General features: G+C 40.0%; 1 protein-coding gene across 9 annotated transcripts in view; it reads right to left on the reverse strand.

The window, feature by feature from the left end:
* EIF4G3 (eukaryotic translation initiation factor 4 gamma 3) overlaps positions 1–24,727 on the reverse strand; it is a 390,421-nt gene that overhangs the window by 199,492 nt on the left and 166,202 nt on the right. For 4 of the 9 annotated variants that reach the window (XM_054008989.1, XM_054008990.1, XM_054008985.1 and 1 more), the window contains 4 exons: positions 21,594–21,626; positions 8,701–8,880; positions 7,958–8,072; positions 471–577 (listed from right to left, as the gene is read on the reverse strand). In XM_054008989.1, the coding sequence (XP_053864964.1) occupies positions 471–577; positions 7,958–8,072; positions 8,701–8,880; positions 21,594–21,626 (435 nt within the window). Of the gene's footprint in view, positions 1–470; positions 578–7,957; positions 8,073–8,700; positions 8,881–9,792; positions 9,814–21,593; positions 21,627–24,727 lie in introns of all 9 variants that reach the window. The other 5 variants (XM_054008991.1, XM_054008992.1, XM_054008986.1 and 2 more) reach the window with 2 other exon arrangements.

Consider the following 24,727-nt stretch of genomic DNA (forward strand, 5'->3'; position numbering starts at 1 on the left):
GAACAACTCTCAACAATGTTTATATTTTCCTTTAAGAGAATTCTGTCTTCATTACTTCAGTTGTCCCCTACCATTTCTTCAATTTTAGACATGTTGAGCTATGTCTAAATACCATGTTTGGTAATCACTAAGCATTAACTTCTCAATTGAAGTATCAATAAGCAGCTTTCACATTTACTACAGTTAGAATAAGAAACCACCACCCAGTAAATTCAACACTGTGAAGACTGAAAAATAAGATGAGCTGGCCAGCTTTATACACAACTGTTACTGGATGCCCTGCCCATTATCAGAAGTTCTAGACTAAGAAGGAGCTAAAGGGGAGGGGACAAAACCTACAAAAGGGTGAGGGAGTAACAATCTGAGTTTAATATTGAATTTTATATCAGAGTGTCCCCTTCAATGTCCCAGCCTTGCTATATCAGACTTAGGAGATCCATAAAGAAAGTACCAGAAGAGTAGGTTCTTACTGTTTTTTTCTCTCTTTTAGCTGGTGGAGGCTGCTGCTGCTGCTGCTGTGTAGGCACTATGATGGGTGCTGACTGATACACTGGCTGACTTGGGTAGAATGGTGTTCCTAGGAAATCACAAGATAGAAACACATATTCAGTTCATTTGTAAATGAAGTAAAGTGAAGAGCAGCAAGTGAGTGACAGCCCTCTGATCCTCCCTCCCAGTTTCAATCTCCATTTTTTAAGTAGCCTATGTGCAGTTTCTTCTGCACTTCTATCAAATCAGAATATGACATCACAACATAACAATTGGAGAGAGTCATTATTCCACTTTTTTTCATGTGACTGGGGAAATGGCCACGTGCATCAACTTTCTAGAGCAACAGAGATTATGCTCCAATACTTCTGTTAGTCTTAAAGGTGCCACAGGACTCTCTGTTGCTTTTTACAGATCCAGACTAACACGGCTACCCCTCTGATACTTGACAACTTTCTAGAGGCACTGAAAATACTACTGAAATCAGCCAACACTAACAGAAAGGAAAATCTGCCCTTCCTTGCATTTTATTGAGCTGCAAGACCCGTGAGGACTATTTCAAGCACTGAACAAAATCTACATAGAATTAAAGAAAGAAGACTGGACTCTTATCCAGTGTAGAGAAAGCCATAACCAAACTATTCCCTGGAAGTTGCAATCACAACTGCAACCTATTTTGAAACTGAGCCGGAGAATTTAATTACAACAGTAGCTCTATTCTCATGCTGCAGAACATAAAAAGTACAAACCATGCTTAGTATTGCAAAACACATGTTGCATTGTTGATTAAATTGACAACATCAATATCCAGCAATCTTTAGGTATCTTTTCCTTTCTGGAAACAAGATGGCTCATATGAGCAGTCAGTTTTAAAGAATCCTGGGATGCAGCTCAAGGTAAACAAAGGTGACATACCAGAGCTGTCTGATATTTGTGTACTGGAATTCAGGTGAACTCAAAAGACAATCCTGCATTCTTCTGAGGATATCAGGTAGGCCATGTGCCCTGCACTCACATCTAAAGTAATCTGACTTATTCTACAACAGGGCTAAACTCTGATGAAAATAAAATTAATATGTGGCATTTCCTTGAGGAAATTCCTTATTGCATCAGTTCACGCTATATCAAAAGAGGAGCCGGGGAACTTTTCACTCACAGAAGTGACATCATCATAGTACCTAATCACATCAGCCATACCATCAGGGGCTCGTTCACCTGCACATCTACCAATGTGATATATGCCATCATGTGCCAGCAATGCCCCTCTGCCATGTACATTGGCCAAACTGGACAGTCTCTACGCAAAAGAATTAATGGACACAAATCTGATATCAGGAATCATAATACTCAAAAACCAGTGGGAGAACACTTTAACCTGTCTGGTCATTCAATGTCAGACCTGCGGGTGGCTATCTTACAACAGAAAAACTTCAAAAACAGACTCCAACAAGAGACTGCTGAGCTGGAATTGATATGCAAACTAGACACAATCAACTCAGGATTGAATAAGGACTGGGAATGGCTGAGCCATTACAAACATTGAATCTATCTCCCCTTGTAAGTATTCTCACACTTCTTATCAAACTGTCTGTACTGGGCTATCTTGATTATCACTTCAAAAAATTTTTTTCCCTCTTACTTAATTGGCCTCTCAGAGTTGGTAAGACAACTCCCACCTGTTTATGCTCTCTGTATGTGTGTATATATATCTCCTCAATATTTATTTCACTCTATATGCATCCGAAGAAGTGGCCTGTAGTCCATGAAAGCTTATGCTCTAATAAATTTGTTAGTTTCTAAGGTGCCACAAGTACTCCTGTTCTTTTCACTCACAGAAGTGAGTGGTAAAATCCAGTCAAGCAAAATAACCCTCAGTCTAATGACTTACAAGGGCTATGTTTGTGACTTACAAGGGCTATGTTTCTGGAGTGGAAAACTAGACTGCAAAGACCTGAAGAGATTTTCTTCTTCCAGATTGCATGCTCAGACCAGCACTGTACACAACAGCTCCTGACCTGCCAACGCACTAGGCAGGTGGCTGTACAGAAGGAAGCATTTTCAAGCTGTTGAAAGCCAAGGCCACTGGGGAAAACTGCAGAGAATTCTGACTAACAGTTTTGGAGATATGACTTCATTTCCTGAAGACAAGTGACAGAAATGTTCTGACCATTTCTTTCTTTCTGACTGCTTACCTGACCATCATCATCATAATATCTGATTGCCTTACAAACAATAAGTTTATCCTCAAAACCTACCTGTGAAGAAAGGCAGTGCTATTATCCCCATTTTACAAATGGGGAAATGAGGCACAGAGACACTAACAGTCAGTCTACACTGGACTTTCGTCGGCTTGTCTGATATTTGGATCATGGCTGGTTAGCAGCTACACACAGTACAAGTTTCTCAGGCCAGTAGTAGTTACATGTGTCACACAGCTGGACCAAAAGGCAACAGCACAGTTGCGTAAAAGCAGCTATGTATCCTGTCCTCTTGTGATAAAGAAGGCTTTCAAATTTAAACTACATGCTATCTGATATTAATGGCCACAATTAAACAAGTTCAAGTTCAGCTTCTTTGACTCCAAATAGTCTGATCAGCGCCTAGCACCATGCTTACTCTTTCAGTGAGGAGATAAATAGTATCCCAAGCCCAGGGCCGGCTCCAGGCACCAGCCCACCAAGCTTGTGCTTGGGGCGGCACCTGGAGGCGGGCGGCGCGGTGCTCCGGCTCTGGCCGCCGGGGAGAGCGGAGCCCCGGGCGGGTTCGCCGCCCTCCCCCCAGCGCTCTGGCCGCCGGGGAGAGCGGAGCCCCGGGCAAGCTCACCGCCCTCCCCCCGGCACTCTGGCCGCCCTACACTGCTGCGCTGGGGGGGAGGAGGGGGAAGGGGCGGCCGGCCGGAGGCTTTTTTGCCTGGGGCGGCAAAAAAGCCAGAGCCGGCCCTGCCTACAAATCTAGGAAACAACAGCAGGAGATAAATGCATGATACAGACAAATCTCAATTCACCTATTGTATGCCCTGGCATCCTCTTCCTTGGCTAGACCTTCTCTGCCTGCCTGGAATTAAACAGCACTAACTGTGTTATAGACGGCTGCACTGCAGATTATCATCTCTGGCCTACTAGCTCAGCACATTGAAACTCAGCAGACAAGGCAGCGTTAGAATAGACTGGGACTGAAAGACTACAGCCCATGTGGCAAGAAATCACACCAGTTCAAAGAACACAAAAGAAACCAGGACAACAATTTTTTCAAACTACAAAATAAAGAAAGGAAAATGCTGTCAGGAGAGTGGGAAGGGATTCAAAAGCCAGACAAGAGAATCAACAGAAAAACAAAAAATTAAAGCTACACCATGTATTCTCCAAGTTACTGTATCAGAATTAGAAGAGTCATTGCCACATTTATTTTCTTTATTTCTCCTGCAGTGATGATTTCAGAAATATAAACTGAAATTGTCTCCCTTATGATCAGCCCTTTTCTACTGCCCAATTCATTCAGAGATAACACAATCCAGGGTTGGTGACATCACTGTAAACTTTTGGGATAAGTGTACTATTATAAATGTAAGTCACTATCACAATATCATGAGATCAAACTAGCTAGAGACATAAAGGGTAACAAGAAAACATTCTACAAATACAATAAAAGCAAGAGGAAGACCAAGGACAGGATACTCAATGAGAGGGGAAAAACAATAACAAAAAAATGTGGAAATGGCAGAGGTGCTTAATGACTTCTTTGTTTCAGTTTTCACTAAGAAGGTGGCGGTGATTTGACATCTAACACAGTGAACACTAGTGAAAATGAGGAAGAATCAGAAGAGGCTAAAAATAGGGAAAGAACAAGTTTAAAAATTACTTAGACAAATTAGATGTCTTCAAGTCACCAAGGCCTGAAGAAATGCATCCTAGAATACTCAAGAAGCTAACTGAGGAGATATCTGAGCCATTAGCGATGATCTTTGAAAAGTCATGGAAGACGGGAGAGATTCCAGAAGACTGGAAAAGGGCAAATACAGTACCAATCTATAAAAAGGGAAATAAGGACAACTCAGGGAATTACAGACCGGTCACCTTAACTTCTGTACCCAGAAAGATAATGGAGCAAATAATTAAGCAATCAATTTGCAAATACCTAGAAGATAATAAGGTGATAAGTAACAGTCAGCATGGATTTGTCAAGAACAAATCATGTCAAACCAACCTGATAGCTTTCTTTGACAGTGTAACAAGTCTTGTGAATAAGGGGAAAGCAGTAGATGTTGTATATCTTGACTTTAGTAAAGTTTTTGACACTGTCTCGCATGACCTTCTCATAAACAAACTAGGCAAATGCAACCTAGATGGAGCTACTATAAGGTAGGTGCAAAACTGGTTAGAAAACCGTTCCCAGGGAGTAGTTATCAGTGGTTCACAGTCATGCTGGAAGGACATAATGAGTGGGGTCCTGCAGGGATCAGTTCTGGGTCCAGTTCTGTTCAATACCTTCATCAATTATTTAGATAATGGCATACAGAGTACACTTATAAAGTTTGTGGTTGATACCAAGCTGGGAGGGGTCACAAGTGCTTTGGAGGATAGGATTAAAATTCAAAATGTCTGGACAAGCTGGAGAAATGGTCTGAAGTAAATAGGATGAAATTCAATAAGGACAAATACAAAGTACTTCATCTAGGAAGGAACAATCAGTTGCACACATAGAAAATGGGAAATGACTGCCTAGGAAGGAATATTGCAGAAAGGGATCTGGGGGTCATAGTGGACCCCAAGGTAAATATCAGTAAACAATGTAATACTCTTGCAAAAAAAGCGAACATCATTCTGGGATGTATTAGGAGGAGTCTTGTAAGCAAGACACGAGAAGTAATTCTTCCGCTCTACTCTGCGCTGATTAGGCCTCAACTGGAGTATTGTGTCTAGTTATGGACGCCACATTTTAGGGAGCATGTGGATAAATTAGACCGAGTCCAGAGAAGAGCAACAAAAATGATTAACATCTAGAAAACATGAGCTATGAGGGAAGATTGAAAAAATTGGGTTTGTTTAATCTGGAAAAGAGAAGACTGAAGGGGGGGACATGATAACATTTTTAAGTACGTAAAAGGTTGTTACAAGGAGGAGGGAGAAAAATTGTTTTTCTTAACCTCTGAGGATAGGATAAGAAGCAATGGGCTTAAATTGCAGCAAGGGAGGTTTAGATTGGACATTAGGAAAATCTTCCTAACTGTCAGAGTTGTTAAGGACTGGAATAAATTGCCTAGGAACGTTGTGGAATTTCCATTATTGGAGATTTTTAAGAGCAGGTTAGACAAACACCTGTCAGGCATGGTCTAGGTAATACTTAGTCTTAGTGCCAGGGACTGTTCTAGATGACCTCTCAAGGTCCCTTCCAGTTCTATGATTCTATGATTAACTGTTGCTGAATAAACAAAAAAAAGTCCAGACCTTGGTTCATGACAAGTAAATGATAACTGAAGTGATAACTTATTTTCATTTAGAGTTTATTTCCTTTAAAGTGAGTCAGCATTTGTTAAAACTACACTATTTTGGGATCCTAAGCAATTTTAATAATTAGTATAACAACCAAACTTTCTATATTTTCAAATACATTGATTTCAATTACAACAGAGAATACAAAGTGTACGGTGCTCACTTTATTTTTGATTACAAATATTTGCACTGTAAAAAACAAAAGAAATAGTATTTTTCAATTCACCTAATACAAGTACTGTAGTGCAATCTTTTTATCATAAAAGTTGAACTTACAAATATAGAATTATGTACCAAAAAAACCTGCATTCAAAAATAAAACAATGTAAAACTTTAGAGCCTATAAGTCCGATCAGTCCTCCTTCTTGTTCAGCCAATCGCTTAGACAAACAAGTTTGTTTACATTTGCAGAAGATAATGCTATCTGCTTCTTGTTTACAATGTTACCTGAAAGTGAGAACAGGCGTTTGCATGACACTGTTGTAACCGGCATTGCAAGATGTTTACATGCCAGATGCTCTAAAGATTGATATGTCGCTTGATGCTTCAAGCACCATTCCAGAAGACATGCATCCATGCTGATGACGGGCTCTGTTCGATAACGATCCACAGCCGTGCAGACCGACACATATCCATTTTCATCATCTGAGTCAGATGCTACCAGTAGAAGGTTGATTTTCTTTTTTGGTGGTTTGAGTTCTGTAGTTTCTGCATCAGAGTTTTGCATTAAGACTTCTGAAAGCATGCTCCATACCTCATCCCTCTCAGATTTTGGAAGTCACTTCAGATTCTTAAATCTTGGGTTGAATGCTGTAGCTATCTTTAGAAATTTCACATGGATATCTTCTTTGCATTTTGTCAAATTTGCAGTGAAAGTGTTCTTAAAACGAACAACATGTGCTGGGTCATCATCCAATACTGTTATAACATGAAATATATGGTAGAATGCGGTAAAACAGAGCAGGAGACATATAATTCTCCCCCAAAGAGTTCAGCCACAAATGTAATTAATGCATTATTTTTCAACGAGCGTCATCAGCATGGAAGCATGTCCTCTGGAACGATAGCCTAAGCATGAAGAGGCATATGAATCTTTAGTGCATCTGGCATGTAAATATCAGCTAAAACAGTGCCATGTGAACGTCTGTTCTCACTTTCAGGTGACATTGTAAATAAGAAGTGGGCAGCATTATCTCCCATAAATGTAAACAAACTTGTTTCTCTTAGCGATTGGCTGAACAAGAATTAGGACTGAGGTTTTGTTTCTGAGTGCAGTTATGTAACAAAAAAAATCTACATTTGTAGATTGCACTTTCCTGATAAAGAGATTGCACTACAGTGCTTGTCTGAGGTGAACTGAAAAAGACTATTTCTTTTATCATTTTTACAGTGCAAATATTTGTAATAAAAATAACATAAAGTGAACATTGTACACTTTGTATTCTCTGTTGTAATTGAAATCAATATATTTGAAAATGTAGAAAAACATCCCAAAATATTTAATACATTTCAATTAGTATTCTATTATTTAACAGTGCGATTAATCGTGATTAATTTTTTTAATCGCAATCAATTTTTGAGTTCATTGTGTGAGTTAACTGCAATTAATCGACAGCCTTAATAATAATAAATAATAATAATAATAATAATGATTAGACAGTGAATAACAAACAGCCAATACTCTTGTTCACACATGAATACTCCTTTTTGCACATGATTGAGAATATTTGTATGAACAACAGCTATTCTGCTAACATTCATGCAAACAAAAAACTGTGTGCATGTATGATCACAGAGTGATTAATCAGAAGCACAACAAGCTCAAATTTAGCAGCTGTTTCGAATTGAAATGAATTATTTTGGCTTTACAATATTAAACCAGCTGTAGAAAAATAACAAACCCAGAAACATCTCCCCACCCCAAATATCCAGCAACACCTTCCTTCTCCAAACCATGCACAATCCTCCACCCCGCTTACCGTAGGCATTGGGGAATTCTCCAGGACCCGGGCCTGGATAAAATGGGCCTGGCCCTGGTGGCTGAACAGGATACTGCTGTGGAGGCCCAACATAAGGAGGGCCACTATGACGATACTGGGAGAGAAAAATTACGAGGAATTTACAAATAATTGTCATATGATATGGCATTACATACAGATGCTATAATTAACCTGGTTTTAAAAAATTCCTAAAAATGAGACTATGAAGTCCTTTTAAATACAGATTCAGAATGCTGCCTGCCCCCGCAAAATAAAATGACATAATGAAATGCATGCTGTGTCATTTGAGGTAAAAATATGCAGAAAATCAGTGCTGAGGCAGACCATAGTCAACTTGATTTAATTCCCCTCATTTCTGTAATGCAGGACTCAAAGAAAGCCCAATGTTTAATAGTAATAGCATAGCTCTTAAATCAATTTATGAACCGTTACAGTACTAGATGTTTTTGAGGAATTTAGTTTTCCATCATCTCTTTCAGAGGAAGCGAATAAATTCTACAATAATAATTTATCCCAAATATAAAAAGGATACAATTTATGATTATCCTCTGCCTTAATAGATAAATGTATACATTTAAAGAAGAAAAAGGACAGGGGTTATGCTGCTAATTATATCAGCCTTTTCCTCCACCTTTCCTGCAGTCCCAAAGATCACCTTCTTTTAATCCAGGAGAAATAACTGTATCTCTTCCAAGTTCATATGTGCTTAGGCAATATATTACCTGTGGTATACAGTACTGGGGGCCCTGGGGCATTGGATACGGCATTGGCAGATGGTTAACCATCATGATGTGTTGGTTGGTTTGATAGACTGCAGTTGGTGTTTGCGCACCAGGACGGATAGAAGGGCTGCTGTTCTGGATGGCAGCTCTAGAAGGCTGTATTTGAGGCCGCTGAAAAAACTAGAGGAGGGAAGCAAAAAACAAAAACAAAAAAAGTCAAAAAGTTATTTTTTTCCTGAAAAGAAAATGAATTTGCAATATCAAATAATAGTAGAGAAAACCATACTGTAATTTAAAACAAACAAACAAACAAACAAACACACTTTCAGAGGGTTGCCACCCATTCAGAAAATTGCAGGACAGTTTCCATTAGTGTTTTAACAATGGCCATTTACACACAATCCTCAGTTTTACTAGGCACAAAGTGAGAAAGACAGACTAAGAGCAAACAGTTAAGTTTTAAACTATAATGGTGTAACTATTAATGTGTGTCTAGTGAATTATATGCACCAGCTTTCAGACTAAAGGTCAGAGGAAAGGATTCTATGCAAAATGTACTTTATAGGTGGAGTAGATTGAAAAAAATACCAACTTTATAAGTGATTTGATAAGGCAGTAAAAGATCAAGGAAACTGCATTGAAAAAATTCCAGAAAAGCTAAAATTCAGACTTTTATGGGGGTTGTAGGTCCCCCCGTACTTATCCTCTTTACCCTGCTGAAAGTTTGAAGGGCCTACATGTCCTGCATTCCTTTTTCAAAAAGGTGGCAACCCCTTTCTAAGTTGCACCAAACTTTTCCAGCACACTTGCATAAAGTAACCCACCACACAAGTGTAGCCCACACAGAAACCCCAGGGAACAAAGCAACCTGATGATATGTGGCTCAGGTCTCAACTCTCTTTAAGACAAGCATCAGCATCTGGGATGTGGAAGCATTCAGGGCACTAGAAGCCCTCACTCCTACTACAGTCTTAATAATCTTGAAACTAAACAGGTAAGATATGCATCATACATTAATACATTCACTAATTTAATAATGAAATATGTGATAAAGAAACACTTATGCCATGCAGAACCAGTAGTTAAAATTACCTGGATGGGTCTGAATCCTCCCTTCAATAATGAAGCAAGAAAGCAACAGGAAACAGAAAGAAAGCCAATGGAACAACTTACAGATCAATATGAAGGGATAGGATATAACATTAGCCCTAATGTAATAGTTTCAATAATCTTTCTATCCTGTTTTCTATATAACAGGGCAGGAAAGATACTGAGCTAGTATCAAGAAATCTTTTCCTGTCAGAATCCCAAGCATATTTCAAGCAGAAGTTTTCTAGAAAGTTTTACACTGAAGAATAAAAGTTAAAAAAATAAAAATTTGCAGCAAACAGAATACTGGAGAAGACTTTATGTGCAGCTTGTTCTTAATTTCAAACATTTTTCTCTTCCTCTCTTAATTATATTGGTAGTCCAGAAATAGCACTATGCACTAAATAGAAATAAACCTATGCTCAAATTCTAGATTTGGTCTCCAACTCTATACCAAGGCTAGAAGAATAAGAGATATGTGCTTCAAACTGCTGAGCAGAAAGTAACGTAGTCATATATCACTCTACAGCAACCACTGCTGATTGATCAGGTGCATTAAAGCAAGCAGTCAGCCCGTGGCAAGCTATACCATGAGTACAGGGAAGAAGAGAGGCAGATAATTATTGGGGAATGGAAGTCTGGGCTAAGCAAGGTTTAGAAAGGATGGGCCAATATATATGTTTCACTTTTAAGTCCACTGGAGAAGAGAGCAAGGCAGAAGGATCCTATGATGCACCTGTACTTGGAAACTGTGGCAGTGATAACAAAATAGTCATTTTGGTCATTCTTGAAGATTTTGAGACACCACGATAGCCCCCGTATTGAATGATTTCTCTCCAAAAATGTCAACACTTACTCCCTTTCTCTGAAGGCCAGATAAAATGAATATGAAGACGAAAGCAAAAATGTTATTACTAAGCCGTTAGCCTGGATGAAGAATTGCATCATCAGTCACATCCTACAATGTGTTTTGAATCAGAAGAAAGCTCAATTGTTTGGGCATAAAACAAAAACTTCTGGGTTAGTGGAAACTAGGTGGTTGTCTAGCCCTGGAGGACCAAGTGATCACTATCTGATATAGAAGATGTGGTAAGTGACTATGATTTCTAGTATCCAGAGACACCACAAAGAGAGAGTGAAAACAAATTTAGAGATTTGATATTCTTACTGACACAGCATCACAGATATAGGCTTGAAAAGGATCTTGCCAGGACTGCAATTATAAATCTCATTTTTCTTCCATCTTTGTGTTTTCCCCTTTTAACCTTTGCAATCTCTTGAGCTAGCAAACATGAGCAAGAACAGGCTTGTATGTAGGGTTCAAGGATGATGGTTGTTTCTCTGTAGTTCTTCCTCTGGTGTCAGCCTTTGACTGCCTCTTGGCTGGCTTGCTGAGATGTAGTTACTGCTAGCCCACCAGTGATCCACAATGGAGCTCTCCTCATACAGATCAGTGACCCTCTGTTTCTATATGTATTCAAGGTGAAAATAGATTGGATGGAGACTCAACTTTGGTCTGGTCTCTCATTATGTCGACTAGCCAGAGTTTCTCCACTGTCCAAATTAGTGTGACAGCTTACTAGATCAATATCTACAGTCAATATCATGTGTTCACAGCTGCCATAGGAAAAAAACCAATACTATCTTCAAATTCAAAAAATAAAGACTGTGGTCCTTCAACATTGGAATTGAAGTATGTGAAGCCTGCCTTTCTCCTCCAACAAGGTCACTCCATTCTTAGGAGGAAACAAATTGGCTAGCAAATATGCAATATAGGCCACCAAAATAGTGAAGAAATGTGTGGAAATGGAAATTATTGATTTGTGTATGGCTTTTTACCATCAATCAGTGTGTCTAAAAGAACAGGAGTACTTGTGGCACCTTAGAGACTAACAAATTTATTAGAGCATAAGCTTTTGTGGGCTACAGCTCTGAGAGGCCAATTAAGTAAGTGAAAAAAAACTTTTGAAATGATAATCAAGATAGCCCAGTACAGACAATTTGATAAGAAGTGTGAGAATACTTACAAGGGGAGATAGATTCAATGTTTGTAAATGGCAAAAACTTCAAAAACAGACTCCAAGGAGAGACTGCTGAGCTGGAATTGATATGCAAACTAGATACAATCAATTTAGGATTGAATAAGGACTGAGAATGGCTGAGCCATTACAAACACTAACAACAAGGAGTCTGGTGGCACCTTAAAGACTAACAGATTTATTTGGGCATAAGCTTTCGTGAGTAAAAACCTCACTTTTACTCACGAAAGCTTATGCCCAAATAAATCTGTTAGTCTTTAAGGTGCCACCAGACTCCTTGTTGTTTTTGTAGATACGGACTAACAAGGCTACCCCCTGATACATTACAAACACTGAATCTATCTCCCCTTGTAAGTATTCTCACGCTTCTTATCAAACTGTACTGGGCTATCTTGATTATCACTTCAAACGTTTTTTTTCACTTACTTAATTGGCCTCTCAGAGTTGGTAAGACAATTCCCACCTGTTCATGCTCTCTGTATGTGTGTATATATATCTCCTCAATATATGTTCCATTCTATATGCATCCGAAGAAGAGGGCTGTAGCCCACAAAAGCTTATGCTCTAATAAATTTGTTAGTCTCTAAGGTACCACAAGTACTCCTGTTCTTTTTGCAGGTACAGACTAACACAGCTGCTACTCTGAAACCTGTGTTTAAAAGACCATCTGAAGCTGTCTGTAAAGTCACAGGAATGCAATTCTAAAACAATTCTACTTCTTGAGAAACAAACTGGCTCCTCTTTCTGCTGTCACCGGTGGAATGAAAGTGCACTTAGAACCAAAACATAGTGCCTTCCAAAACACATGGCATGCTTAGCAAGCTTGAGGCCTTATATTAAACTGTTACATAGCTATCTATCCTTGCAGTTCTGGGTACAAAGTGAACCCATAGTGAGGAGATCGCTGGGCTTTAAGAAATAATACTGCATATGTCATAGCAAAAGTTGCTGATAGCCAGTTATGATTCTTGGGAGAAGGAGAGCAAAGGCACAATGATTTTATTACTTCTAAAAAGACAGACACTGGGAAATCAATGAGTTACACTTCTGTCAACTAATGTGAGAGGAGAATACCACCCATTGTTTAGATAATAGGTTATCAACCCAGTGGTGCAGAAGAACCAAAACTTTTTTTTGGGGGAGGGGGGGAGTAATGGGGGGGGAGGGGAGTTGTGACACAAATTTGAGTGAGATGATTTGCAAACATGTGCGCCGGGTCGCAATGCTATACTAACATGTGGGTCAGTGTTAGCAGACCTCCCAAAGAAAGTGAGTCTCTACGAGGGGTTTTACATGAGAACAGGGAGAGTATCCTTCTCGCTATTGTAAAACAGGGTAGGGGAGAATCAAGTTTAAAAAAAAAAAAAAAAGTCAATCCAAGGGAGACATCTCTAGCAGAATTTACTTCATTATTTTTAGATACAGCAAACCCTTCCAAATGAAAAAAACTAAGGCCTTAATTCTAGAAAAAAGCAGAAATCCACTGAAGCATGAGTGTACATCTAATCTGTATATAGGTTCAGGCATTCAAAACAAGCCCTAGCTGCCAAAACATTTTATACCCTATCCCCTCCCCTTCCCCTCCAAAGGTAAGCTGCCAATATCTAAACCTACTCCTGGAGGGTGGTATTTTGCAATTCTGTTTTTCTAACAATTTAATGTCACAAGTTTATATGCAAACACACATGGCTGACGCAATGCTAACAATGCCTTCCTTGAAAAGAGGAAATTCAGAATTAAGGTTGAAACTGTCCACAGTTCATTCCCCTGTATGCAAGTGTTATCTTGGAGCACGTGCATTACAGAGTCAGGACCAGCATTTAGGATAAGAAGTTCCATGATGTGGTTATTGTTAGAAATCCTCAACACCAGCAACTATTCCTGATAACCTCTCCCACAAATCCCTCCCTCTCTTTAAAGACTTGGGGTTTGTCTTCACATACAGCATTGCAGCAGCACAGCTACACCATTGTAGCGCTTTAATGAAGATGCTACTGCTCCCAAGGAAGAGCTTCTCCCGTCAGTGTAGTTAATCCACCTCTTCAAGAGGCGGTAGCTACATTGACGAGAGAAACTCTGCCATCGACATAGTGCTGTCTACACTGGGGTTAGGTCGGTATAACTACATCACTCAGGGGTGTGGATTTTTCACACCCCTGAGCGATGTAGTTATACCGATATAAGTTTGTAGTGTAAACCTGGCCTAAGTACTGCAAGACCTAAGCTAATCACTGTGAACTAAATGCCACAATGTATCTTACACAAAATTAGAAAACTGCTATGTCTAACATGACAAACATTTTGTTTCAAACCAACTGTTTTTACTCCACAACCTCACTTTCGTTACAAAGTGAAAATGACCTTTACTCACTGCCTCATTGTTAGTTCTGTATTAATTTTCTTCTTTCAATTAAAAACCTTAATTGAAGCATTTCATATGCTTCTTCAAGCATATGAAAACAAAGACACATAACAGCTCCATATACAGGGCATCTGTAAATGAAGAATTCTGGTTTCTTCTGCAAAAATCTGTATTTTGCATCAGAAGTTAAAGATGGAATGAGACCTTTTAGGTATGTGGCAGGATGGACTAGGTCCGGAGGCCCCCTGCTGGAGGTCTCGTGGCCCTGCATCACCCTGCCCCAGAATAAAGCAGAGAGAAGTCCTCCAGACAGCCTAGAGTGGCTACAGAGGAGCGGCCAATCAGAGGGGCTGATGGAGTGAAGCCTGGGTGACTAGCCGGCTGAAAGAGCAGCAATAGCATGGACAGCTCACTGCAGACAGGACTGAAGCCCAGACTGCTGAAGACGGGGCACCTGGCTGGCGGGAAGAGCAGCAGGACCAACGGAAGGTCAGTGCGGGCAGGCTGAAGCCTAGGGGGACTGAGCAAAGAACCTGGCCAGGCCAGCAAGGGTAATGAGATGGACCCCGCTGGTCTGATTGAAGACTAAGCCTAGGGAGGCCTGCTGAAACACCACCAGCTGCGGGTACTGAGATGGGCCACAGATCGGTGGTTGAAGAAGGCAGAGCCTCTGGGAAGAGGCCTAAGAGCTACAGCCCCATACCAAGGCCGTGATAAGAACTCGGGACTGTATATTCCGGAAGGGGGGGACAGTGAATGTGTCACGGCCGCAGGGCTAAGTCGCTGAAGACTCACTGAGAGAACCATCAGCCGGGTGATGCGCATGAGAGGCGGGTGCCACCCCGATATAAGAACTAAAACTAAAAGCAGGCTCACACTCAACCAACCAAAGAGGACTGCCCATGAGAGGCGGGTGCCGCCTCACTGAAAAGACTAATTGCAGGTATATGGGCCAGAGAAAAGGGGGCACTTATGAGAGATGGGTGCTGATCCTGTTACAAGGTCTCATCTACAGTATGCTCTTTAGCACACTGGCCTAGCTGAACACCCCCTTGTTTATGTGTTGGCGTATTGCAGTGCACGAGATAAACTCTATGCGTTCTAAATCGTTAAGAACTCTGAAAGGAGAGGGGAAGAGCTTGCTTTGCCATATGCAAAAGACATGCTTCTAAATGGAACCATCATTTTCACTGAAAAGCCTGTGAAGCGCACCTCATATGACTTGAAAAATAAAGGAAGTCTCTCTAGCAGAGTACTGCAAACAAGCTACATTTATTTTAAACATAATAAACATAAGCCATTTGTCTACATATTTCCAGGTCAATTAAAGGCTAGTAATTGTTACAGATCCATTAGCAGACATGGCCCTGCAAAAGGCTGAAAAAAGTAACAATGGAAACACAAGGACAAAGCAACAAATTGTCAAGACGACAATCAAATCAGACTGGTACATTAAGGCTGTTTTCGTGTTTTAATTATGCCTCTCCATAGCCCTAGTCAACTCCTTTGTTATTAATTTTGAGGTAGAAGAGAAAGAGAAGAATTAACTGGCAGGATAACTTTTCCCTGACCCTTAAGAGAGGGAGAGGGAGTGTCTGCACAGGAAAGATGAAATCACTTTAGAAGAATGCTGTTTTCTTAGTGGATGTGAGTCGTGCACTTACCACCAGGTACGAGTCAGAGCGTTGACTCTGATCTTTAATCTGGTTTGGGTCTTGGCTGAGATAATTGCACCTTCACCGTCTCACCGAGATCACCTAGGGAACTTGAGTTAAAACTCTCTCTGAATTTAAAGATCTGGGTGCCAGAAACAGTGATTTTGCAGGGGAGGGTCCTTGGCTCTGGTATTTACTTCCCTAACTGGCCTGCAAACGCCTGAGTGCTGACCTAAAGGGCATGATGTAAGGCTCACTTCTTTTTCCAAGCTTTTGCCTGAAGGTGATGGTATGTAGTTTATTAGTGGATGAAAGTCTTCCAGTATTAGCAGTGCTCATCAAATTCTGTACTTTATTTTTTATCTTTCATTAGCCAGAGACTGTGTGATGGATGCTTTTTTAAATTAAAAGAAATAATAAAAACATATAAACAGGTTCTACTACACCCTGACACTAGTTTAAGCACTAGCACCACGGTTGAACCAGCCATGTTCCTTTACAACCTCTCTGTCCTTTCACATATCCACTAATGGAAAAAGAGCTAATAACTGCTCCCATAATGGAACCAGCAGCACGCGCTTTGGTTCCAAATCTCCATGGAACCTTGCTCCATGTATGTGAAGATCACACTCCGATACTATCTCTGTCTTCAAGGATGGGGTGGGAGAAGAGAACATTCCCACATGGCTCTGTACAGAGAGGTGGGGAGTGAAGAACACCTCCCTCCACCTCCTGCTCCCCTTCCTGGCTCCATGTATGGAGCTAGGAAAGGACATTCCCCACACTCATACACGTCCTCCACCTCAGGAAATACATTTGCTGAAAAGGGAGAGAGAAGCAATTGCTTAGCTTTTCAACAAAACCATGGCAGCTATTTTCATTTGACTTTGGTTGTTGTTTACTTGAAAAACATTAAAAATTGGCTTCCAGAGGTTATGAAATCACAAGAGCTTCAATTTTGTTTTTTATAGCATCAACAGGCTTCAAATAATTATATGGAGATATACCTATCTCATAGAACTGGAAGGGACCTTGAAAGGTCATCAAGTCCAGCCCCCTGCCTTCACTAGCAGGACCAAGAACTGATTTTTGCCCCAGATCCCTAAGTGGCCTCCTCAAGGACTGAACTCACAACCCTGGGTTTAGCAGGCCAATGCTCAAACCACTGAGCTATCCCTCCCCCCTGACATGTTCATAATATATTTTAAATAAATTCTTTATAAAGTTGCCAGTCACTTCAAGAACATAAGTCATGCTCATCAGAGCATATTAATGATACAATAATTACAGGAAATAGCACTAAAGAATACTCTGTATTATATGAGTTCATTCAAAGTGATATGGAATCAAGGCACAAGAGGTGTGACTTTACCATAATATAATGTACATACTACACAGAACATTTCAATTTAGGATAAAAACCTGCTCTTCCTAATACTGTGTTAGAAGACAAGAATTCTTTTTTCCAAATGTCAATTATAGCAAAAGTTGGTACCCAATATAGTAAATTTCAGTATTTGGTAAATGTTTGCCTAAAACAAAAATCTCATTCTGGGTTCTCAAAGTAACAACTGCATAACATTTTAATTAACCCAAGAGAGTAAGGACTGTGTAAAGTAGTGATTTGTAACTTTTTTTAGTTCACATGGGAATAATAATTTAAGTTAGCCTGTGGATTCCTAATATGAGGGCACAACATTCTCACTGTCAGTTTTCAGGTTTAGGGTCAGATTCCCTCTATTATCACCCTTTGGCACTGGCATAATATAAACCAGTGGTTCTCAAACAGGGGTCCGGGGCCCCCTGGGGGGCCTTTCAGGGGGCCACCAAAATAAACCAAAGAGGGGCCGGTGTTAGTCTTGCTGGGGCCCAGGGCAGAAAGCTGAAGCCCAGGCCCCACCACCCAGGGCTGAAGCCAAAGCCCAAGCAACTTAGCTTCACGAGGCCCCTTGTGGCATGGGGCACTAGGCAATTGCCCTGCTTGCTAACCCCTAATGCCAGCCCTGGCTTTTAATCTACTGGATATGCAGAAACACAGTTGTTGTGGCACATGTGAGCTTTGAAATTTTTATAGCATGTCGGGGGGGGGGGGGGGGGAGAAAAAGGTTGAGAACCCCCTAATATAAACTACTCCAGGGACTACATAGGCATAGAATCAGTCTCAGGATTAGCCTGCCCATGCACCAAGCCCATTTTTCCCCATCACATACACAGAACTGTGTCCAGAGGATCCTGGGAACAGATAAGAATCTAGGTCTTAGTGTGCTTCTAATAAATTCTGGTTTCTGAAAGGTAATTCTGTCTATACAACAACTATAACTGAGTCAAGAACCTGGTTGCAACAAAGTTAAGCTATGTGTTGGTTTTGTAAGCATACTAAAGCCTTGGACATTCCCAGGTTGTAATAGGATTCCTAACTCGATTATAATTGTAAAGCAACCAAACACTTTTTACCTGTTATGCTGTACTGGTATTATACACCGCTAACTGTTAAAGATCTGCAAATCTCTAGATCCAAATTCTGCATATAGAGGGTATACCTGGTTCTCATTGATTTTATGAGAGAATTTTAGCAAGACACACTAAACACAAATTTTGTCTTTTGGTAAATGATCTACAAAAGAACTCATTAATGTTCCTCATCTTTGAACTGTGACTAGTTTTCTCATAACTCCTTTTATAACCACAAAACTTCAGAAAAGGTCAAGAAAAGGAAATGGTAGGTCTCACAGCAAGTTACCAATTCTGTCATGGTGCTTATTAGTACACAGTAACGGGTAGGTGCAAATACACTCACCTTTAATGGTTCCTCCCTCACCATAAGCCAATCCATACAATCCACAGCAACAAGTGAGCTTAAAACTATGCATAAACAGTAACAAATGATAATTTCTTCCTCACATGTGGTTTGTGTGTGTGAGTGAATGAGATGCATTAAGTGTCACTATTCTTTAAACTCTTGTTGTCTGCCCTGTTCTAGAAAGCATGTCTTCCCCATGTGACAGTATACAATGGGAACAACAAAGGTATCTATCCATCGGTGATCTTCCAGAAAACACCATCCTGGCCACTATGGACGTAGAAGCCCTCTACACCAATATTCCACACAAAGATGGACTACAAGCTATCAGGAACAGTATCCCCGATAATGTCACAGTTAACCTGGTGGCTGAACTCTGTGACTTTGTCCTCACCCACAACTATTTCACATTTGGGGACAATATATACCTTCAAGTCAGCGGCACTGCTATGGGTACCCGCATGGCCCCACAGTATGCCAACATTTTTATGGCTGACTTAGAACAACGCTTCCTTAGCTCTCGTCCCCTAACACCCCTACTCTACTTGCGCTACATTGATGACATCTTCATCATCTGGACCCATGGAAAAGAAGCCCTTGAGGAATTCCACCATGATTTCAATAATTTCCATCCCACCATCAACCTCAGCCTAGATCAATCCACACAAGCGGTCCATTTCCTGGACACTACTGTGCTAATAAGCGATGGTCACATAAATACCACCCTATACCGGAAACCTACTGACTGCTACACTTACCTACATGCCTTCAGCTTTCATCCAGGACACACCACACAGTCCATTGTCTACAGCCAAGCTCTAAGATATAACCGCATTTGCTCTAATCCCTCAGATAGAGACAAGCACCTACAAGATCTCTATCAAGCATTCTTAAAACTACAATACCCACCTGCTGAAGTGAAAAAACAGATTGACAGAGCCAGACGAGTACCTAGAAGTCACCTCCTACAAGACAGGGCCAACAAAGAAAATAACAGAACACCACTAGCTGTCACCTTCAGCCCCCAACTAAAGCCTCTCCAGCGCATCATCAGAGATCTACAACCTATCCTGAAAGACGATCCTTTACTCTCACAGATCTTGGGAGACAGACCTGTCCTCGCTTACAGACAACCCCCCAACCTAAAGCAAATACTCACCAGTAACAACACATCACTGAACAAAAACACTGACCCAGGAACCTATCCTTGTAACAAAGCCCGATGCCAACTCTGTCCACATATCTATTCAAGTGACATCATCATAGGACCTAATCACATCAGCCAGACCATCAGGGGCTCGTTCACCTGCACATCTACCAATGTGATATATGCCATCATGTGCCAGCAATGCCCCTCTGCCATGTACATTGGCCAAACCGGACAGTCTCTACGCAAAAGACTAGCATCTCTGCCACCTGCTATCATCTTCAATAAGTAAGATAGCTCACTCTTTATATTACACTAGTATTGCTCAGGGCTTGTCTACACTTGAAATGCTACAGCAGCACAGCTGCGCCACTGTAGTACTTCAATGAAGACACTCACAACTGCAACAGGAGGGGTTCTCCCATCAGCATAGTTAATTAAGCTCCCTGAGAGGTGGTAGCTAGGTGGATGAAAGAATTCTTCCATCAACCTACAGCTGTCTACACCAGGGGTTAGGTCCACTTAACTACATCACTCAGGGTACTACGAGTGCAGTAGCTTGGTCAATTTAACTTTTGACCGTAGACCTGACCTCAGACTGACTAGCATGACTGAAATTAGACCAATGTAATGCCTTCCCATGGAGCAAACCCTCCTTGATTAAGCACCTGATTCTGCTCCACTGAAGTCAATGGAACTTCTTCCATGAACTTCAGTGGCAGCAGTATTAGTCCTCATAAGCATATAGCATGTGACAAAGAAGAAATCAAATCCATTAAGATCTTCTCCCTCATAAAAAAAGTAATTTGTATGGGAAAACTGGCTTTTGTAAGGAAGAAATAAAACACAACAGAGCTGAAAGATAAAGAGATTTATCAGACACTTTGAGTAGGCCATGCTATACCGTTCATTCGTTTGTTTATTAGACTGAACTGATCACTTCTGATATGTCAACTAATTTTGCAGTTGGTGTTCCCCATCACTTTCATATACACTACCCAACTTTTAAAATCTTCCCCACCCAAAAAAACATAGTTACTACCTTTGAATTAAAACCCAAAGATCTGAAAGACCAGTAGACTAAGAGAATGAGCTACTGATCTTTGCTTTCTCACAAAGCAAGTTACATATATGAGCCAAATACATGAGAGGTCATACACTTTTTCATATTTTCTTCCTTGCTTAGGAACTGAATCTATATTACAGTTAAATGGTTCCATATAAAGTTCAATTTAGCCATCAGGAATACCACACAGACACCTAGAAATTTAACTTTGCTATATACAGTAATACACATTATAGCAAACAAATGACAAATATCCTTCAAACGCAGCATACCTCAGAGTCCTATAAATTGGCAGCTAATATGCATTGTTAAAAGCCATTAGAATTTAAAGGCTGATATTTCCAAAGGAATTTGGATGTCAGATTCCCATCAAAATCTGTATGTACTCCCCTTTGAAACCATCTGAAGTTTTGAGCAAGTTTCAGAGATTCCCCCAAATGCAAGAAAATCTAAAAGATATCTGGCAATAGTCTCGCTAATTTTTTTTTTAAGCTAAGCAAATGTTTTTAACGGGATTGTTAATAATAAGTGCAGTGAAATTAATTAGGAGGCAAAGCATCACTAGGTATTATGGTTGCTTGTTAGCTGAGGTTATAGCAGGTGCTAACGTTTGGAAAGGATCTGGCTCACAAAGCAAGTTTGCACTTTTAAAGTTAGTAGGTGGATAACCTCCAACCTCCCCTTTCCCACAACAGATTAGTTTAGGGTGATAATGAAGGGGAAAGGGTACTGTACCTGGTGATGGGTAGGTCGAGGCCCCGCTGCAAACTGAGGAAAGGCGGGAGAAACAAACACAAAAGGAAAGGCACAAAGAGTCAGAAAGCCCACAACAAAAAATGAAATGTCATACTACATGCAAAATAAACCCACAAGAAAAAACATAAAAAGTCAAAGCTTTGCTGAAGGACAGTGACAGACAGGTACTACAATTTAACAGGTTAACATCACTCCAGTGATAGTGTGCTGCCCAAGAGCTGGGAGAGAGAGAGAGAGACAACCAAAGCTGCTAGTCATCTTAAAGGCATTCTACTATATGAATACAGAAATTCTTAATACAGTTAAAAAGGTTAAATATTATGTGTTTTAGACAAGTGGATATCCTTAAAGTGGTTTGACTGACTCAAGTTTTTGGAGAGTGGAGGACACCTCTGCTTACAACACTGCAATTAACAGCCAGGTAAGCACTTCTAGTGTCCTGCACACTACAGGGAATGCATGAAAATCTCTGTGAGGCAAACAAGACTAAAACAATAATTTGCACATATATAGTGCATTTCATCTTCAAAGTATTTACAGACATTAGCCATATAATCCTACCCCACTATGTGGTGGTAAGTATTGTTATCCCAATTTTATAAATGGGGAAACTGAAGCAAATCGGTTAACCCATGATTTGTCCAGGAAAACAGAGTATGCCAATGGCAGAGCCTGGACAGAACTCATGAGTTCCTGTTTCCCAGTTCTGCGTTCATATCATTAAATCATTTCCCACCCTCTCACATTACAATGGGGGAAAGGATTCAGCATTTAACACACTCAATGAACATTTAGAACATTATCTGATAATTAGCTGTTAAAATATAAATAAAAATGAATGCCAGGCATGGAAAAATATAAATAAAAATGAAAGGGTATCTCTTAGAAGAAATCAAGTTAAGCATTTAAGCCCTTAATTCTCAGTGTGTTAACTGAACTCCAGTCTTTCCTCGAATGATATCTGGTAATCTATAATAACAGCTCAAATAATTAAACAGAGTACATTAAATTAGATCCCACATTGAGTTTTTATGCACAGCAGCAAAACACTGTGTGTGCACTTCTCCCTGTTGCTAGCTGTGCCTGCCAGTAACGTAAGACAGGTACGGAAGCAAGCAAAGCAGTACAGCTCTGCTAATTCATGGTACTTGTGCAGAGACTGATTTAATACATATTACTTTCTTCTCATGTGCTACCATATGTTCTAAAATGGGAATTTAATAAAGAACAATAAGGGCAGAAAAGTACACCTATCAGTGAAGTTTGTACATTTCATATACAAACTGCAGGGATAGTCAAAATATTCTAAATAGGTGACAAAGGCTGGTTTCAAGTTACTGAGTTTTTATTTCACCCAAACAGAAAAAGTAATAAATAAAAATAAGCAAATGGGATAAGGCTGGCTTACAGACCCATTTCACTGCTTCTTAATGTTCCTAACACCACCAAATATGACAGAAGCAAAACAAGCATTCACCACTGATAGAATTGATTTTCCTTTCCCCTTTAGAAACATTTTTAAAAATTGCCTATATTTAATACTTCCAAGCAGCAGTCTATAAATACTATAGTTTATTCTACAGCGTTTATATATTCCTCCTACCTTCATCTCATCATTACAGTTGGATGCAGAATAATCAAAATCTTCAGGAAGAAGAAATGCACACAGTCTTTTTCTACCATAAGAGTGTCTAAAGTATAATCTATAGTACCAATTCACAAATCATATACAACTTTATTTCTTTTCCACCCTAAACTGTCCCATGTGACATTTCCACTAAACCTCAGATTTTAAAACACAAGAAGATGTCAATTCATTAGACTAAAAAATTAAAATGTCAGCTTTAATAGTTTTGGCAATTTGTTATGTGACATACTAAAGAGACACTTGGTACACACAGTTTTTAATCCCTCTCCGAAACCTTTAGGTATATTGGAGGGTGGTGGCTTTATTGATCCTTGCAGTAGTAAATGGAGACCATGATGATTCTAAGGAGATGATGTGCAGATTACAATTCAAATCAGATTTTTCACAGGAGGAATCCAAAACCAGAGTACGGGTTTCATTTCTTGTGTCTCACATCTGAGAAAACAGGATAGCACTTCCCCTGACAAGGACAAGGCACCAACATAAACATTTCCTGATGGACTACAGGCTCTATTTTATCTGCTAATGAAAGCAGAAAAAGCAATTTGCTTCAAAATCCCTACAAAGAGGTGCAAAAACCAGTGTTGCTTAACCTGAGAGCAGAAGTACCTGTCTTATCACTGTTCCATGGAAAATTCTAACTTTTAATCGGCTCTGAAATAAGAGTGGGAAAGTTACATCTTAAGAATACTTAAGCCAAAATATATTCCATGATTAAAAAGTAATACATGTTATAAGAAAAAAATAAAATAAAACCTCAAAGTTAGTGGAAAAGTACCCTAGTCTATTTTGCACTGGTCACCATTGGCTATTGATTTTTATAATTCTTGTTGACAATATTCTTTACTCCTATTGGTAGCTGTAAGCAACAGAACAAACTGTAGTCACTGCTGGCTCAGAGTAAAAATAGAAACTTTGTTTTTCCTTTAGATGGTGAAGGTAGTAGATACAGAGGAAAACAGCCTTCTGTGAAACCTGGGTCCAACATTTCTGCCACTCACGCCCTTATTGGTCTCACTCACAAACCCTTTTGCACACTGCTGGCAACTTCTACATATGTTGATGTAGATTTTGCACACTGCATGAATATAACCACTTTTTATAGGTTATTACAATAGCCACTACAGTCCTGTCTCCCAGATTATGTTTTGCAGCAGTTTCTCTACATCAGACAGATTGCTTTAAAATAAACTAGTGTTTAGGGTTCGGACTGACAACAGGAAATGGAAGTAAAGCAGTAATTATACTTGGGCTGAACAGTATTTAAAACTTTTTCCCCCAACTGGAACTGAAGTTTGAAATTCTTGGTATCAAATACAAATGACACTCCAAAAACTAAATGGAAAAATATTTGAAGCCACTTGAATTGCAAAGGCAGCTGTCCAGGGAAGAATAGAAATGCCTAGACTGTGCAATTGCCAATGGCCCTATAATGCAGAAATAGAATGGAGTAAGCTTAGACTGC

Source organism: Malaclemys terrapin, chromosome 19 (assembly GCF_027887155.1).
Source record: "Malaclemys terrapin pileata isolate rMalTer1 chromosome 19, rMalTer1.hap1, whole genome shotgun sequence".
NCBI classification, from domain to species: Eukaryota; Metazoa; Chordata; order Testudines; family Emydidae; genus Malaclemys; species Malaclemys terrapin.